The sequence below is a fragment of the Lissotriton helveticus genome, chromosome 1_1, assembly GCF_964261635.1.
Source record: "Lissotriton helveticus chromosome 1_1, aLisHel1.1, whole genome shotgun sequence".
Lineage (NCBI taxonomy): Eukaryota > Metazoa > Chordata > Amphibia > Caudata > Salamandridae > Lissotriton > Lissotriton helveticus.
The window spans coordinates 773182782-773200258 of NC_136057.1; the positions used below are offsets into that span (position 1 = coordinate 773182782).

At 49.0% G+C, this 17477-nt stretch overlaps 1 protein-coding gene across 6 annotated transcripts in view; it reads left to right on the plus strand.

Annotated features, from left to right (window-relative positions):
* Window positions 1-17477, plus strand: part of ASZ1 (ankyrin repeat, SAM and basic leucine zipper domain containing 1) — a 2002188-nt gene that overhangs the window by 1047284 nt on the left and 937427 nt on the right. For all 6 annotated transcript variants that reach the window (XM_078674339.1, XM_078674340.1, XM_078674338.1 and 3 more), the window contains one exon: window positions 4655-4730. In XM_078674339.1, the coding sequence (XP_078530465.1) occupies window positions 4655-4730 (76 nt within the window). The remainder of the gene's footprint in view (window positions 1-4654; window positions 4731-17477) is intronic.

Below are 17477 nucleotides of genomic sequence, written 5' to 3' on the forward strand. Positions count from 1 at the left end.
TCAGTGCCTGATCCACCACAGGCACTGTCCCTGTTCTCAGAGGTATATCCTCCGGGTACTGGGCGTCTTGGTCCACCAAGACCAGGACAACCTGTTTCCCATGGCTATCTTGGGGCCCCACAATGTCAATTCCCACCAGCTCAAAAGGGGGTGCTCACAACATGAAAACATTGGAGAGGAGCCTTACATCTCCTCGCACTCCCAGGCAAGACCTACACGAGGTTTCAGAGTGCTTTTGCATTTGGGGCCAAAAGAAGTGGGTGACACGCCTTCCAAATGTTCTGTCAAAGGCACATCATGAGCCAGACCCATTAGGAAGGCTCTGAAGCGCTGAGGTACCACCAGCAAACGCTCTGCCCCTGATGCTGCAACCTTAGGCTCACTGTACAGGAGACCATTCTCCAAGTAGATCCAATGTGATCCAGACTGATAACCAGCTGCCTGGTTGGCAACCTGCTGCGCAAACCCACAAGCAAAAGGGCATTCCTGCTACTCCTTGCAGATTTCCTCCCTGGTGGAACCCCCTCCTTGCTGCCGATGGGTCAGCCCATGTAAGTCTCCCAGTTTAGCCACTTTCTCCCCTGTAAGTTTTGGGGCGTCCCCCTCGGAGTCCGCCTCCGCCTAGACCGTGGGAACTTCTGGGGATGGTTTCCCACACCCCCTTCACCTCCTCTTTCTGGCAGGCACCTGGGCCACTCTATCAGGCTCCAGGTCCTCTTGATCACCCCTACTGACTGCCATTGAACAAGTGGTCACACACACCCACTCAGGCAGACCCACCATCTCCAAGAGTGCCCGGCGTTCCACTTCACGGCAAAGGGAATCCTCCATATAGTTCCCTAGCAGACAGTCAACAGGCATGGTTGGACTCTCAGCCACCCTCAAGGGACCTGAGACCCACCCTCCCACCCCCTATTTCAAAGGGAACCTGCACCACTTCGTACTGGTGCTGAGAGTTGCCCACAGCACCATTGGGGACCATCTTCTTCTTTAGACACCAGGTGTCACCTTACCATTGTCACACTGGCTCCTGTGTCTCTCAGAGCCTCCACCCTCTGTCCATTGATGGGCACCAACTACCTGCGCTTCTTAGTGTTCTCAAGTAGGAGGTTTCTCTGGAACATCTCACTGTCCCCTAGTGAGATAAGGGTAACCTCAGCTGGCTCCCACCCTGCTCCTGGAACCAACTCCGCCCCAAGCACTACGCTGACCAACCAACGTGACTGCGCACCAGTGGGTGCCAGTGCTCACTTGGGACACTTGGGTTCCCCCTCATGCGACCCTCCTTACCACATGCATAACACTTGCGGGGACCCCCTCTGCAGGCTTCCCTGTAGAGATCCAAGGCTTCTCACCTGGGGGACGGGAATCTTTACCCTGTGAAATAGATTGGGGCTCTTTAAAGAGCTCCCTCCGTTTACCCTTGTCCTCCAACTCTTCTGCTGGGGACCCTGCCCACCTTTGACAGAGTCTCCCACATACCCATTATGGACCCTGGTACTTGTCCAGCGGTCCGCCTCCTGAGCAAGCTTTTTAGGTTGTCAGCTTGCTTTCAATCAGATTCTGGTGCCGCTCTGGCAAACAGACTATACACGTACTCCCAAGCAATCAAATACTACAACCCCTGATACCTAGTTACCTTACTGCCCTTTATCCAATCATTCAGTGGTCTGCAAAAATGATTAACACATTCCAAATCAAGTTTGGGAATCAGACCTACACTTTTCCTTCTACTACCCTGGGGTGAGACCATACCAGGTGAGCAAGGTATCCTTCATGACAGGGTAGGTGAGACCTGTGTGTGGCCCTAGGGCTGTCAAGGTGTCCCTCACCGCTGTCTCAGTGTTTCCACAGATCCACCCCATACTGTGTGCCAGGGACCTTATTCATGTGGACTAAGCATGTAGGTCATCCCCCTTTTAGAATCCTGTACCAAATCCTTAGGAATGTGCATCTTCCACCCAGACTGCCCTGGCTGTATGCTGCCACCATCTGAACTGGACTTTGCCTAATTGTCCTTGATGTCCAGCTCCTTGTACTCAACTCGTGAGCCAAAAGCTATTTATTTTCTTCTAGGACAAGGGCCTTCTCCCGATCTTGTTGCATTTGCTCCATTCTGAGCTTCTCAAGCTCCAGCACATGTTCTCTGGTCTTCCTTTCCATCCTCCAGTTCCCCTGGATGACATAATGCTGTCAGGCCTGTAGGCCACTCCCCCCCCCCCCCCACCCCCAGGCAGATCCTTAGGTCCAAAATCCACTTGCTGACTCTGTACCTCCAGATCCACATCCTCAATCTCAGCCTCACCGGATTCTCTTGCTGCCCAAAAGGCCCTCAGCACCATTTGCAGTTAATCCTTCCTAGTGGAACTTTTAACAGGGCAGCTAAGATCCTTGCAGAATTGTTTAAGCTGAGGCACCATGTAGGATTTCAGCATCACAATCTCAAACATCAAATTTGCAACATCATACTATGCTAACTGTAACCTGCGTTATGGGATTATATGAATAACAGTGAATTGTCTGTAAATCTCTTTAATAAAAATATTTACCAAAAAAATGTGCAACATCACTTGGGCCACCATGCTGAGACACAGTTTGTAGATAACTTCAAGGGTTGTCATAATAATAGGAAAAAGCAGAAAGCATTATGTGGTTGCGTAATGGTCTGAACTCTACAGATTCCATGATTTTACACAAAGTACTTTTAGATGCGTCAAAATTCACAAGGCAAAATCAGCCGCAGAGGAGGGAAGCATCAGAAAAAAACAGCAATATGTTGGTTCCAGAGTCCCTAGGGAGGCGATGCATCAGTTCTGCGTGTTTCGTTGAATCTGAACTGTACCGGGAAGCGATGCGTTGAAATCCAAGACGGTTCTTGTCTGTGGGCAATGCATCGGAAAAACTTGGCCCACAGGTTCAATGCGTAGTAATCCGGGTGAGCTTGAAGGGCTATGCGGCGGTGGCAAACAGGCGCTGCTTCAATTTCTTCAGCCTTGGTCCAACAATGCATCGATTCTTTCTGCCGCACAGCAGGGCCTATGTCTGAAAAACAGGCGCTGGAAGGGCGAAGCATTGATTTTGATGATCAAGCAGCAAACAACCTCCAAGTACCCAGAACTGGAATTGGCACCACAGGCAGGTCAGAACTCCCAGCAGTGGACTTCAGGGATGCTGCAGTTAGTCTTTGGTGGCCCTTCTTAGCAGGCGGCAAGCACACACAGGCTCTTGAGAAAATTCACAAGCAGGATAAACAAAAAAGTCCAGTCCTTTTCCTCTCCAAAGCAGAAGCAGCAACTGCAGGCCAACCCAGCAAAGCTGCACTCAGCAAAGGCTCAGCACTCCTCCTCACAGCTCTTCTCCTTGGCAGAGGTTTTTCTTGATCCAGATAGGTTTCAAAAGTCTGGGGTTTTAGGTCCAATAATTATACCACTTTTGGGCTTTGAAGTAGCCATACATAAAATAAGTCTTTGTAGTTCTCAAGTGCCTGCCTGACTTGCCTTGGCTCTAGAAACACTCCAGGGGGTGGAAATGTATTGTGAGAGGCCAGGCACAGCCCTATTTAGGTGTCAGTAACAACTCCTCCCACCACGCTAGCTCAGGGAGACCCATCAGCCTGGCGATGGGCCATCAAGATATGCAGGACACACCTCATCTCCCTTTGTGTGACTGTTTAGAGTTAATGCACAAACAGGCCCCGATCAGTCTAAACCAGATGTTGATTTCACAGATAGGCAAAGGCACAAAAAGGTTAAACAAAAAAATAGCCACTTCCTAAACGTAACATTTTCAAAGACACAATTTAAAACACAACTTCACTAAAATATGAATTTTTAAATTCTGAGTTTAGGGAGCCCCAACTCCTAATCTCTATCTCTTCCCATACTCCATAAGGTTATACTTGTAAGATATTACAAGGCAGCTCCTACGATAACCTATCAGAGAGATAGCCTTTCAATAGTAAAAAAGAAATTGGCAGTATTTCACTATCAGGACATGTAAAACATACCAGCACATTTCCTACCTTTCACATACACAGCACCCTGCCCATGGCTGTACCTTGGGCCTACCTTAGGGGTGCCTTACATGTAGAGGAAAAGAAGGTTAGGGCCTGGAAAGTGGGTGCACTTCCCAGGTTGACATGGTAGTTTAAAACTGTGCTCGCAGACACTGCAATGGCAGGCCTGAGACAAGTTTACAGGGCTACTCATGTGGGTGGCACAACCAGTGCTGCTGGCCCACTAGTAGCATTTGATTTACAGGCCCTGTTCACACACAGTGCACTTAACTAGGGACTTACCAGTAAATCAAATATGCCAATCATGGATAACCAATCAGAATCACAATTTATACAGGGAGCTCTTGCACTTTAGCACTGATCAGCAGTGGTAAAATGCCGAGAGTACACTAACCAGCAAAAAAGTCCAGCACACAATCAAACAGTACAGGAGGTAGAGGCAAAAAGACAAAGGAAACCATGCCTAGGACGCCAGGTCTAACACCAGTTATTTTTGTAAATTGTCTCACACATTGCTCAAATGATCATTCATAAAATGAACTTGAATAATCCCTTTATATGAGTTAGTTTGTAAATCAGTATGGTTTTTTTTGTTCATGCCCTTTAGATTATTAAGAAAAATGTTATATTTCCACACAGTTCCTTCTCAGCGTATGGTGACGTGGAGGTGTTTTTACATGGTCTTGACCTTGAGCATTTGTCGGATTTGTTGAAGGTAATGCTGTTAAACTATTATTCCTAAAACTTAAATTCACGTTATCATTTGTTTAGGCAGACTGAAAGCATGAGCTAAATGTGATCTGTGAGTAAGATGTGCATTTATTAACAATTAACATACAAAGAGCATCTTTAACTTGCGTGTCATTTGTTGAAGGAGATGAGTTTGGTGAATTTATGTACATAGTAGTGTGTAATGCATTGTAGTTAAAAGCTGCAGCACTTCTGTTAGATTAAATACTATCTACTGATACATGGGTTAGACTTTGTGTCGAGTTTCAGGAACGAAGTTCCACAAGAGTGGACAGTACATGGGCATGAGTTTTAGAGGACATGCCGGGCAAGAAATCAACACCTGTCGGCATCCCTGCTTTCACCGTGATTGGTGGTAACTGTTGGGTATTCCGGCTTTGGTCATCCCATGCTGTGCGGCAGTCGTGTCCGCTCCTACCCGGAATGAATGGGATCCAAACCCCATTGGGGGCGACCCTGCCTTGCTGAGTGCAAAGTGCATGATTGCTGTAAACTAGAATTTGCTCAGTTGAGTTCCGTCCCTGTGTTTGAACAAGGGGCCCCCGCCGGCAGGTCGCACCGCCATGTAAGCGAGCAGGCAGCACACCGCGCAGCAGCTCTGATCCTCAATGCATTTTAACGTTACTATTGTCCCTCTGCCAGTTTGGTCGGTTTTCGACCGCCTCAGTAGAATCTCTACTCCCCTTTCTTTGGTGGTCACATCGCTTAAATGCCCACTGAATGAATTGTTTGGTAGCCCTGCGTGTGGCCCCTACATTGCCCAGAGACTGAATGCACCCTACCCTCATTACTGTCCCAATGTATTTCTTATATCTCCTGGCTGCTTCAGGGGCGAGTGCATGGTGGACCAGCTCTGATAAGTCTACCCCCCCAGGTCTCACAGCTGGCTTGAGAAAGGGGTCATATTCCGTTCTGCCTTGGGCGCAAGCTCCCTGAACCTCTCCGTCTTGGCTCTGGACAGGGCATCTGCCACTTTGTTCTCCACCCCCGGGATGTGGCGTGCTCGCGGGTCTATGTTGCCTTTCAGCTGTAATGTAACCAGTCAGCGCCTTAGTCGCAGAGTGTCCGGGCACTTGGCAGATCCCCTATTAATAGCCTGTACTACGCCCTTGTTGTCGGACCATAGTGTTAGTTTCATGTTCTGCAAGTCCTTCCCCCAGATCGTCAGTGCCACTATGATAAGGAATTACTCTAGGAAGGTAATATTGCTGGTTATGCCTCGTCTGTGCCAGCTGCTGGGCCACTGTCCTGCGCACCATTTGCCGTCTAGGATCACCCCGAACCCTGTGCTGCAAGATGCGTCCGTGTATAGCTCGATCTGTTTGTTAGTTACCCAACCTTCCCTCCAGATCAGCAAGCCGTTAAAATCTGCTAGAAAAGTATCCCACATCACGAAGTCCTTCTTGACCTCTGGCCCGAGCCTGATGTGGTGGTGCTTCTGGGGGATCCCGCATGCTGATTGGGTCAGTCGTCTGGCGAATACCCTGGTTGCAAAATTAAGCTTGCCTATTAGCCGCTGTAGGTGCGTCCGTGTCGCCTACTCGCTCCCCATAGGCTCCTGATGTCCTGCCTAAAACCCTCTACCTTCTCCGGGGGAGCCTGGATGTCCCGCCGACAGAATCTAGCTCTATTCCCAGGAATGTGATTTTTGTCGCCGGACCAGTTCCTCTGTCAATCTTATGAATGCCGTTAGAGAGTCACCGCACTCGGACCTATAAGCAGGAAGTCGTCCAGGTAATGGAGCTGCCCGCCTGCCGGATGCCTATTGTGCAGCGCCTATTCAATAAAGGTGCTAAACATTTCAAATTAGGCACATGACACTGAGCACCCATCGGCATTACCTTATCGAAGTTCCACCTCCCACTGGAAACCCAATGGGTAAAAGCTTGAGGGGTGAACTGGGAGTAGGTGAAAAGCGGACTCAATGTCCGCCTTTGCCATGAGGGTCACTTGACCAGTTGCCCTAAACAGATCTATGGCATCATCTATTGTGGCGTAACTCACTGCACAGACTTCTGCGCTGATCCCATCGTTTACTGACGTACCATCTGGGAATGATTAATAGTGATTTAACCTGCACTGGCCCTGTCCTTTTTTGGGAACCACCCCTAGCGGAGAGATCACCAGCCCATTGCTCAACTGGGCGGGGAGGGGTCCCTCTATTCTACCTAATCGCTTCTCTTTCTCTATTTTCGTTGTCACTACCCCCTGGTGTTGCAGATCGGATTTTAATTTTTTTCCACTGCCTGGGGGGAGGGGACCCGTGAATGGGATGGGGAAACCTTCGTTGAACCTGTGTACTAATGTCTCCGCATCGGACTTGTTGTGGTACCTGTTGACTAGCCTGCGCAGTTTGTGTGTATTAATGGGGGACCATGCTAGCCTGTATTGTTGATGCCTTGTTGTCCCTTTGGTGTCCCCTGTGTCTGACTCATTACTTCTTTCTCTCTTTCTTGTCCCCTTTGGGGTCTTTCTTACGCTTGCATCTCGCTGCTGGGTGCCTCCTTCGCACGAGGAGCATATGTGTTGGAATTTACATGCTGCCCCGTAGATTCATTTGTTCGCCTCGGACGTCCAGCATATTTCCGGTGGCCCACTAGTGCGCGTTGCTTTCCTTGCACCAAATTGTTTGGGTCTTTGGAAAGGCCTCCCTTTCCCTCTCTGAAAGGACCTCCGAAAGGACTGGTCGTTCTTTCCTACCCATGTCTTTGCTTCTGTCACTACCATAATTTTGGGAATAAAACCGGAGACATCCTCCTCATTCCACTCCATTTCCAGGTGAGTCTGCATCTTTAGCCTGAACCCTATATCATATTCTAGCCATGCGTCACCCAGAAATTGCCTCTGTGCATTGTGGATGTTGGCTTCATGAAGCCACAGGTCAGCTGCGCAGCGCTAGAATTTCTCGACCTATCATGCAAGCCATTTTTCAGAATGAGTCTAACCAATTGTCAAATTTCCTCTCTATACGCTCCTTTCTCTCTTATCTTCATTTTTTTATCACAAGTTCAAGTTCAAAATTTGTATAGCGCACTACTCACCCAGAGGGTCTCAAGGCGCTTGAGGGAGGGGGGGTACTTTACTTATCGAATATCCACGTTTTTAGTTGTTTTCTGAAGGAGAAGTGGTTCTGTGTAATGCGGAGGTGGGTGGGAAGAGAATTCCAGGTCTTGGCTGCTAAGTAGGAGAATGATCTTCCCCCCATGGTGGATCTTTGGATGCGTGGGATTACGGCGAGGGCTTGATTGGACAATCGTAGTTGGCGGGTGGGGGTGTAAAAGGACAGGCGCGTGTTGAGGAATTCGGGTCCTAGGTCGTAGAGGGCTTTGTGTGCGTGGGTGAGGAGACGGAACGTTATTCTCTTGTTGACGGGGAGCCAGTGGAGGTCTTTCAGGTGATCGGAAATGTGGTCTTGGCGGGGGATGTCTAGAATGAGTCTGGCCGAGGCGTTTTGGATGCGTTGGAGTTTTTCTGTAGTTTGGCTGTGATTCCGGCGTAAAGGGTGTTTCCGTAGTCCAGACGGCTTGTGACCAGTGCATGAGTGACCGTCTTTCTTGTTTCGGTGGGGATCCAACGGAAGATTTTTTTTTTAGCATACGTAGGATGTTGAAGCATGATGATGAGACGGCGTTGACTTGTCTGGTCATCGAGAGGGAGGAGTCCAGGATGAAGCCCAGGTTACGTGCGTGGTCCGTAGGTATGGGTGAGTTTCCCAGGGCCGGTGGCCACCATGAGTCGTTCCAGGCGGAGGGGGATGATCCTAAGATGAGGACTTCCGTTTTGTCCGAGTTCAGCTTTAGACGGCTGTTCTTCATCCACTCGGCTACTTCTTTCATCCCTTCGTGGAGGTTGGTTTTGGCGGTATTTGGGTCTTTGGTGAGGGAGAGGATCAACTGGGTGTCGTCTGCGTAGGAGATGATGTTGAGGTTGTGTTGGCGCGCGATGGATGCGAGGGGACTCATGTATACGTTGAAGAGGGTGGGACTGAGTGATGATCCTTGAGGTACGCCGCAGATGACTTCGGTGGCCTCTGAACTAAAAGGGGGAGGCGGACTCTCTGGGTTCTTCCGGCGAGGAATGAGACGATCCAGGTCAATGCTTTTCCTTGTATTCCGACGTTGCTGAGGCGTTGTATAAGGGTGCTATGACAGACTGTGTCGAAGGCTGCGGAGAGGTCAAGTAGGATGAGGGCGACTGTGTCTCCGTTGTCCAGTAGGGTTCGAATGTCGTCTGTTGCTGCGATGAGGGCGGTCTCTGTGCTGTGTTTGGCTCGGAAGCCGGACTGTGAAGGGTCGAGGGAATTGTTGGATTCGATGAAGGCGGCGAGCTGACTGTTGACGGCTTTCTCAATGACTTTAGCAGGGAATGGGAGGAGCGAAATGGGGCGGTAGTTTTTGAGTTCGGTGGGGTCTGCTGTGGGTTTTTTCAGGAGGGCGCTGAGTTCGGCATGTTTCCAGCTTTCCGGGAAGGTAGCGGAGTTGAGGAAGCAGTTGATGACGTCTTGGAGATGGGGTGCGATAATGGAGTCTGCTTTGTTGAAAATGTGGTGGGGACATGGGTCGGTTGGCGATCCGGAGTGGATGGAGTTCATCAGGCGGATGGTGTCGTCAGTGGTGATTGGGTTCCAGGCGCAAAGGTTGTTGGAGGGGGGTTTAAGTTCAGAGGTGGGTGGGGTGAACTGGTCACCAAAGCTGTTATGTATGTCAGCGATTTTGTTGTGGAAGAACGAGGCTAGAGAGTTGCAGAGGTCTTGGGAGGGAGTGATGTCGTTGGTGCCGGCGGTGGGGTTGGTGAACTCTTTGACGATGTTGAAAAGTTCTTTGCTGTTGTGGGCGTTGTTGTCGAGTCGATCCTTGAATGCTGTTTTTTTGGTGGAACGGATCAGTTGGTGGTGTTTGCGGGTGGCGTTCTTGAAGATGGCCAGGTTGTCAGTGGTTGGGTTTTTTCGCCAGGCTTTCTCGAGGGTGCGACAGATCTTCTTGGATTTCTTGAGGTCGTCATTGAACCAGGGGGCTTTTTTGCTACCTTGCTTGATTTGATGGTTTTTCAAGGCTGCTAATTCGTCAGCACTGTGGGTGATCCATTGTGTGAGGTTGGTGGCTGCTCGGTTTGGGTCCGATGATTTGGCAGGAGGGTTTTGGTGAAGCGATGTGAAGAGCTGGTCGGTGGTAATTTTGTTCCAGTTTCTGCGGGTAATTGGTTGTGGGTGGTAGTCTTTTTGTAGTTGAAGTGAACGCAGCTGTGGTCCGTCCAATGGAGAGCTGTGGTGTGATTGAAGGAGATGTGCTTGCTGGAGGTGAAGATTGGGTCGAGCGTGTGCCCGGCATAGTGGGTGGGGGTGTCGACAAGTTGATTGAGTCCAAGATTGGTGAGGTTGTCCAGGACGGTGGTGGTGTTTCTGTCGTTCTTTTCCAGGTGGAAGTTGAGATCTCCCAATAAAATGTAGTCCTTGGAGGGGAGGGCGTGAGGGCTGATGAAGTCAGTGATGTCTTCGCTGAATTGTGTGCGGGGTCCTGGTGGCCTGTAGATGAGGGTGCCTCTGAGTGTGGTCTTGGGATCGGTGTGGATCTGGAAGTGGAGGTGTTCGGCGGCTGTGAGAGTATCGTCGGAGCTGGTCGTGATGCGGATGGTGTTCCTATGGACGATGGCGATGCCTCCTCCTGTTTGGTTGATGCGGTCCTTTCGGATGATCTTTTAGCCGTCCGGGATGGCTATGGCGATGTCGGGCGCTGATGAGGCGTTCATCCAGGTTTCTGTAAGAAAGGCGACGTCCGGCGATGTGGTGTCGAGTAGGTTCCAAAGTTCAATGGCGTGTCTGTGGACCGAGCGGGTGTTGAGAAGGATGCACTTCAGGTGGTTAGGGTCGGAGGTCTGTTTGGAGTTTGTGGATTTGGTGTGGGTTCTAGTGCAGTCGAGCTTGCAGGAATGGCAGGTGAAGGGTCCATGGGTGTGTCCTGGGGCGGCGTGGTAGCAGTTTGGGAGTCGGCCGGGGTTAAGTGCTGAGAGGGTGGCGGCGGCGTACGTTATGCAGGTGGAATGGATTTTGCGGGGGGTTTGGCGCTGGGCGCGGTCCAGGCGCGGTGGGCATAGAAGGGCTTACCTTTGGCGCATCTTCGGCGCGCCCGCTGCGCGTATGATGCTCTGACATAAGTGGATAGTGGGGGGGGCGGAGCGAGGGAGGGTCAGCTGGGAGGCGGGAGCGGGGTGGAGAGCCTGGCTGGGAGGCACAACAACAAAATGTCCACAAAACAAAAGCGAAACAGGATGTGGGCAAAGGCACCGGCACAATCGGGTACAGTCTTCCCAATATAGCACGATAACAGACTTCCAATAAAGCGCTAATATATCACACAGGCAGCAAAGATATAAGCGCGATGTGGGCTATGTGATCAAAGCGCTACGATAAATATTCAGGCAGTCAATGCAGTATTTGGCAATGCGAGCAAGCGCTATAACATACAATCAGGCAAAATGCAATTTAGTAAAAATGCAGCAATGAGCAGTCAGGCGCTACGATACCACAAGAGCAGGGAGTGAGGTGAGCGACCGCTTCTGAGCGAGTCAGGACGGTCACAGAGCTGGAGAGAACAGTACAGCCCTTACCTTCAGTCGGAGGGAGGGTCAGCTGGGAGGCGGGAGCGGGGTGGAGAGCCTGGCTGGGAGGCACAACAACAAAATGTCCGCAAAACAAAAGCGAAACAGGATGTGGGCAGAGGCACCGGCACAATCGGGTACAGTCTTCCCAATATAGCGCGATAACAGACTTCCAATAAAGCGCTAATATATCACACAGGCAGCAAAGATATAAGCGCGATGTGGGCTATGTGATCAAAGCGCTACGATAAATATTCAGGCAGTCAAGGCAGTATTTGGCAATGCGAGCAAGCGCTATAACATACAATCAGGCAAAATGCAATTTAGTCAAAATGCAGCAATGAGCAGTCAGGCGCTACGATACCACAAGAGCAGGGAGCGAGGTGAGCGACCGCTTCTGAGCGAGTCAGGACGGTCACAGGTTGTCAGTTCAAGCCCCTCTTACTGTATCTCCAGCAGTGGAAAAAATTTAGCTGAATTCCTTCCTCCAAATTCTCTCTTTGACTGCTAACGGTATGAGGCTTGCTAACCCTTGGGCCCTGTAGTGGAGGACCAAGGCAGGGTGATGGTCTTGTGTATGCATCGGGTACCACTACTGCGGCAGAAGGAGTGGTTGATGGGGTTGAATTCCCCCACGCTGCCGTGGGGGACCCTATCTCTCCCCTCACCCCGCTGAGGCACGCTCCCCCAAGCGGTGCTGGCGCGCCTGACCTGGGTCTATCAGGTGCCAGGGTAACCCAGAGGTCTCCTCCCCTTCCATAGTGGCATCCCCCTGGGTGGTTCCTTGCTGCCCCTCTGGCTGTGCCCCTGATGCCCCTGCGCCCTGCATGCCTAAGCCTTTCAGCAGAAGTGGCACAATCGTTCAGAAGCATTCCTGCACAATCGCGCCGATATGCTCACCACACGCTGCTGTGTCCTTGGTCCCTTGGCTTAGTCCAGCCGCCGCCATGTTGGCTTCTGGGGATCCTTCTTGGGCGCTGCTGCCTCCGCAAGCTTAGCTGGCACCCTCCTCCGCCGCTTGGCCGCCGATGCGTTTCTGCTGCTCTTCTGGTGGCTTGGTCCTTTGCCAGCATCGTGCAGCAGGTGCGGCTGTAGCCAGTCGCTTCTGTTGACCTCCGATGCTGCCCGCATTTTCCTTAGCAGGTCATCCATGTTCTCCCGCTGCCTGTTGCTTGCGCTCCTTGCCATTCCCTCTGTTGACTGGGCGCCCCTTGACTTACCCAAAAAGCTGGTTTCAGCTACTGGTTTATGCACCAAAATAGTCTCACAGTCCTAGCAGGGTGCTGCCACTGTCTTATGCACCAAAAGTAGCCTTCCTCTGTTGTGGAATGCCCTTTTTAGGTCGAAGCCTTCTAGCAGCGCATGCGCTGTAGTAGGCAAAGAGATATTGTCAGGAGGAGTTTTCAATACGGCATGAAGCCACGCCCCTTTTTCCATTGGCAGGCCTCTCGAAACGGAGGCCTGCCATTGGAAAAAGCTCCTGTTTTGCAGATTTGTCTGCTCTGGATACCGCCTCTCGAGGACTCCATGACCTGCCTTACAGTATGACGACAAGATTTCTTGAAATATCGTCTTGGCAACCATGAGGCAGGTTAGGGAGTCCTGGAGGGGCGGGATTCAGTATCCTGTTTCCGCCCCTTTTTTTGTGTTTTTTTTTTGCGTTTGTGTCGTCATTTCGTTGGGAGTCCTCGGAGATGGAGGTTGTGGGGGTGAGGCGGTGCTGGTCAGTAAACGGTTCTTGTTTCTACTTGACACCCATAACTAATCCTGTCAGCAGGCATTAGTATCATAAGCCCATTCAGCCATCCCACGCAAATGAGGCCTGCAAGCGTGTCTCAGAGGCCAGCTGTGTCCTCTGCCTTCTCTGCCAAATGTCTCCCAAAGTGACAACAGCAGGAACGCGGTATATTATTACTGGAATCAGGAACACGGTTTCCTCAAAAGCCGGCGCAGCTCAGATATTCTTTTAATGCGGATGCGTCACAAGCCCGACCTATTTTTGGTCTTTTTTTCTATAAAATGGTTTCTCTAAAGAAAGAATAGTTCAAGTAATTTTAGCAAGCAGAGCAGCGATTTGTGTCTGCTTATTAATCTCCTTCACGCTCCTTCCGCGGCGCTGTCAACTCCCGCCGCGCTGTCAGTTCCCACCCCCTCCCCGACATCTCTCAACTTCTCTTGGTACAGCCGGCTGCGGAAGATCAAATTAATGTAGTGTATCAGCGGCACAGCTCCTGGGCTCCTCTGCACTTGGCACTTTGTGTATGGAGTCATTCGCCGCGGAGTGCATGGCTCCACCTCCGCCATCCACTGGACATAAAACGACACCTTGGCAGCAGATGAATGAGCTGCAATTCATGCAGTGGTGGCCACGTGCTCCAGTATAGTGGGCACTGCACATGGAAGGCTCGCTACTGTTGGTATCTCTGTTGATGCGGAACGATCATCACCAGTCTGTTATGCATGTAAAGTCGAAACACACGTAGCTCGTAGATAAGGAAGGTGTGTTCCACAGTGCAGCAGGAGCTGGTGCTTCTGCTGTGCTGGGCTCCAAGCTCCTCATAGTGTGTCCACATGTTCCGAAATTCTCACGCTGTCAGCGTGCCCCAAGTTTTCCATACTGTCAGTGCCCAGACACCAAACTTTTTGCATGGTCTCTTTATGAGCCCCAAAGCACCATATTACCTGTCCTAGGGCTCAGTTTTCCCCATATGATGGCTAATTCCTGGCGCTTTTAGACCGGAGAACCACCATTTGTTTTACCCATAAATTATGCTGTTTGTCTTCCTGCACGTATTATAAGCCCCCCGTGTTCAAAGCATCACTTCTGGTGTGATGTCATACTTTTTGAATTGTAGCCTTATTCTGATGCATAGCCTAGGTTGTGCTGTACTCACCCCTTGGCTCTAAAGCAGACTTTCAGATGACAGAGTGCTGCTCAGCATCAGAGCTTCAGAACTGCTTCTGAAGTCTGTAGCAAACAGCATTGAAGCAAGTGGCGAACAGAGGCTAGCGAGTGAGGGACCCCTAGAGCGTGTCGCACACTATGGCACACACTTTCATAAGTTACAAGCTTCTTGCATTCTCCAATAGCTTCAACTCTTCTATTCAGCTGTTCCACTCTGTCCATGCATCCTGACAGTGTCTGCTCACATGCCTATCAATGTGAGCCCGTGTGTCCCATGCTCTTCACATTGTCTTGTCCTTTGCTCAAAGCTCCTCACCCCATCAGCTGATGTTCCCCAATGTCATCACACGCTCACATGCAAAGGGCTTCTAACACGGTCTGTCCAAGTGCCTCAAACTCCCCAGAACCTCTGCCCATGTGATAAGCATTCCTCACAATATCTTGGGGATTACTCGTCCTGGGTACACACCCTCATGTACAACCACAGGGTTCTGGACTCTTGGGAACTTCCCTACCTAGGTACAGCCTATCTACTGGGCTCTGAATGATTCTCACTCCTAGCTACACCAACCTACTGGGCTCTAGGAACCTATCATCCTGAGTGCTTCCCACCAATATGTCGACTAGGCAGATAGCCTCCAGAGGTACAACTCGCCCACAATTCCACAGGGACAACACAATCTCATCAAGGACGTCAACTCACCTAGTCAGCGCTAGGATCAAATAACTATAGTTCTAAGAAAAAGATAGAGGACCGTTACACCTCCCAGTCTTAATCTGATGTAATGTGTGACATCATATGATACATTATAATAATTCACTATGTGATCCCTCATCTTCAAAGGGGCAGGCATATAGTGTATAAACGGTCCGGAGGAACCTTCCTGGCAACTGGAAGGCAAACGCTACAGGCTAAACCAGCCCAACTAACATATCACTCAATATTAAACAGACCGGTCTGCTAAGATTGGATAGATAGGCCACACATTGCTAGTCACCAGAGAACTCACATAGTAAACCCTGCAGGTCTCAAACAGTCGTATATCCTAAACATCAAACGTCCTGTTATGACAATAGGATGTTTATAACCTAGTGCATCTTGGCAAATGTCCTGAATTGACATCTCATAATGTCAATTATAGGCAGATCTCTGATTTACTTGCTACTTCCATTCACATGCACAAATCCAAAAGATAAGAGTGGATGATGCAACATAAGTAATGGGATTGAGATCATAAAAAAATGTATAACACAATGAAGAGACGTGCAGAGCTTAACAGTAGAACTCGCTTACGCTGGCAATCAAATGCTAAACATTGTATTTTGTGCCCTCTCATATTGGTTGAGAAACATATTCCTTTTTTGAAAACTGCAGAAAAACATTCTTTGTTAATAATTGACACCACCATCACCAGGACACCTGCCTGGGTGACGGTGAATTATAAATTAACAACAATAAATTAACAGCACTGCTGCAAGCATAGCACAAAATATAAAAATGCATGTCTGTCCCACACTTCCTCATCCACCACACTGCTAAGCACCATGTCTCATTACCTCACCTCGGTGATCATCATGCAGAACATGAAAACACTTCCCACATATACCCAAAGTAAAGAAAACCACTTCTAACCATACAGCCACACGGTGTACTGTAGCACCCATGTGGATTAGGTGCTTCCGCACCCCACAGAGGGAGAGTGCTATAGAAATTCTACAATACACTATCTCATATGCAAATAATGCTGTTTCTACAGTTTTACATCCTCAGATTTCATGCTATCTCATAAAGCCTCCTCTGATTTCAGTCCTAAAACCCAGCATGAAACATTGCCCTTGACGTAAAATTTCTAATGTTTTCCTCTCCTTTATTCCTATTTATTGACGTCTGAGAGTAGCCTAATTTTTGTCGCATGATATTGTCAGGAATGCCTTATTCTCTATTAAATACATTCGTGGGGAGCGCAAAAAGTTACGCTCCACTCCCGGATGCACAGTATAACAGGGTATAATATCCTGACGTTTTTTCATATTCGTTTTTTTCTCAAACTTTATCCATATTTGTCAAAAGTAATCATTTTTTTCACTGTAGTATCCATATCCATAAATCATTTTGCCTGTTTGGAAACTTCACATATTTCCGCGTGCCCATCCAGACCTCAAACAAAAATACGATCCAACTGCAACAAGTAGTTCCGAGCAGCATTATTTTATTAGAAGCCCAATGCATTTCGGGCTGCATCACCAGCCCTTCGTCAGGGGTCACTACAAATTAATTAATAGAGAAAACCATCAGTCTTGAATATTGCAGCTTTTCATATTATGCACGACATGTTAAATACAATATAAATTTTCGTGTCCACATGAAATTAAATTTAGTTACAATGCTAAGTTAAAATCACCTTCACCCAACAACCTTTTCCATTAGAAACCCAATAGAATAATATCACCCTCATGACAAACAATACGCACTCACTGCTCCCAGGACATTCTTCTGCGTTATCAGATTTCCTTTATCTCCTATTTACCCTCCCAGGCGACAATAGCAGTATGCATATTACTCAAAGCTGACAAACCGAACCTCCCAAAATCTTCCTACTCATACGTTTATGTCAAAGCATTGCAATCCTACCTGCTTATTTCATTTTCTACATGCCGCGCGGCGACTGCCGTCAACGGTCACAACATTCTCACGTATCTAGGTCTTTTCCTCCAACCCACGTATATAGGCAACGTGCTCCACCCCCATATTGCGTCAATCTAGGTGACCTCCATAGTGATGATCTGTGTACTACATTTCCCAACATACATTTGTGAATACACCCTTACTTCATCGTACATTTTATCTGCAACGTATTATATTTCTCAATTTTAGTGCCATTATCCCAAGTTCTCAAAAGTCTGTTTTTTTCATAAAATGTTGTTCGGAGCTCTCTAGATATGGAATGCGTGGTTTATTTTCAGTTCAATCCAATGTTCGTTATATTTGTCCAGGGTGCAAGAACCAACGTAAGGCAAATTATTCAATACAAAGGAGGTGGTCTGCACACCATTATTATCTAAAATTCGCCGATCAATCCACCTAATACTTTTTACGTGCAATCTAGGATTGTGCTTGCCTGAACGCACTTAATTGAATACATTCGTGGGGAGCGCAAAAAGTTACGCTCCACTCCCGGATGCACAGTATAACCGGGTATAATATCCTGACGT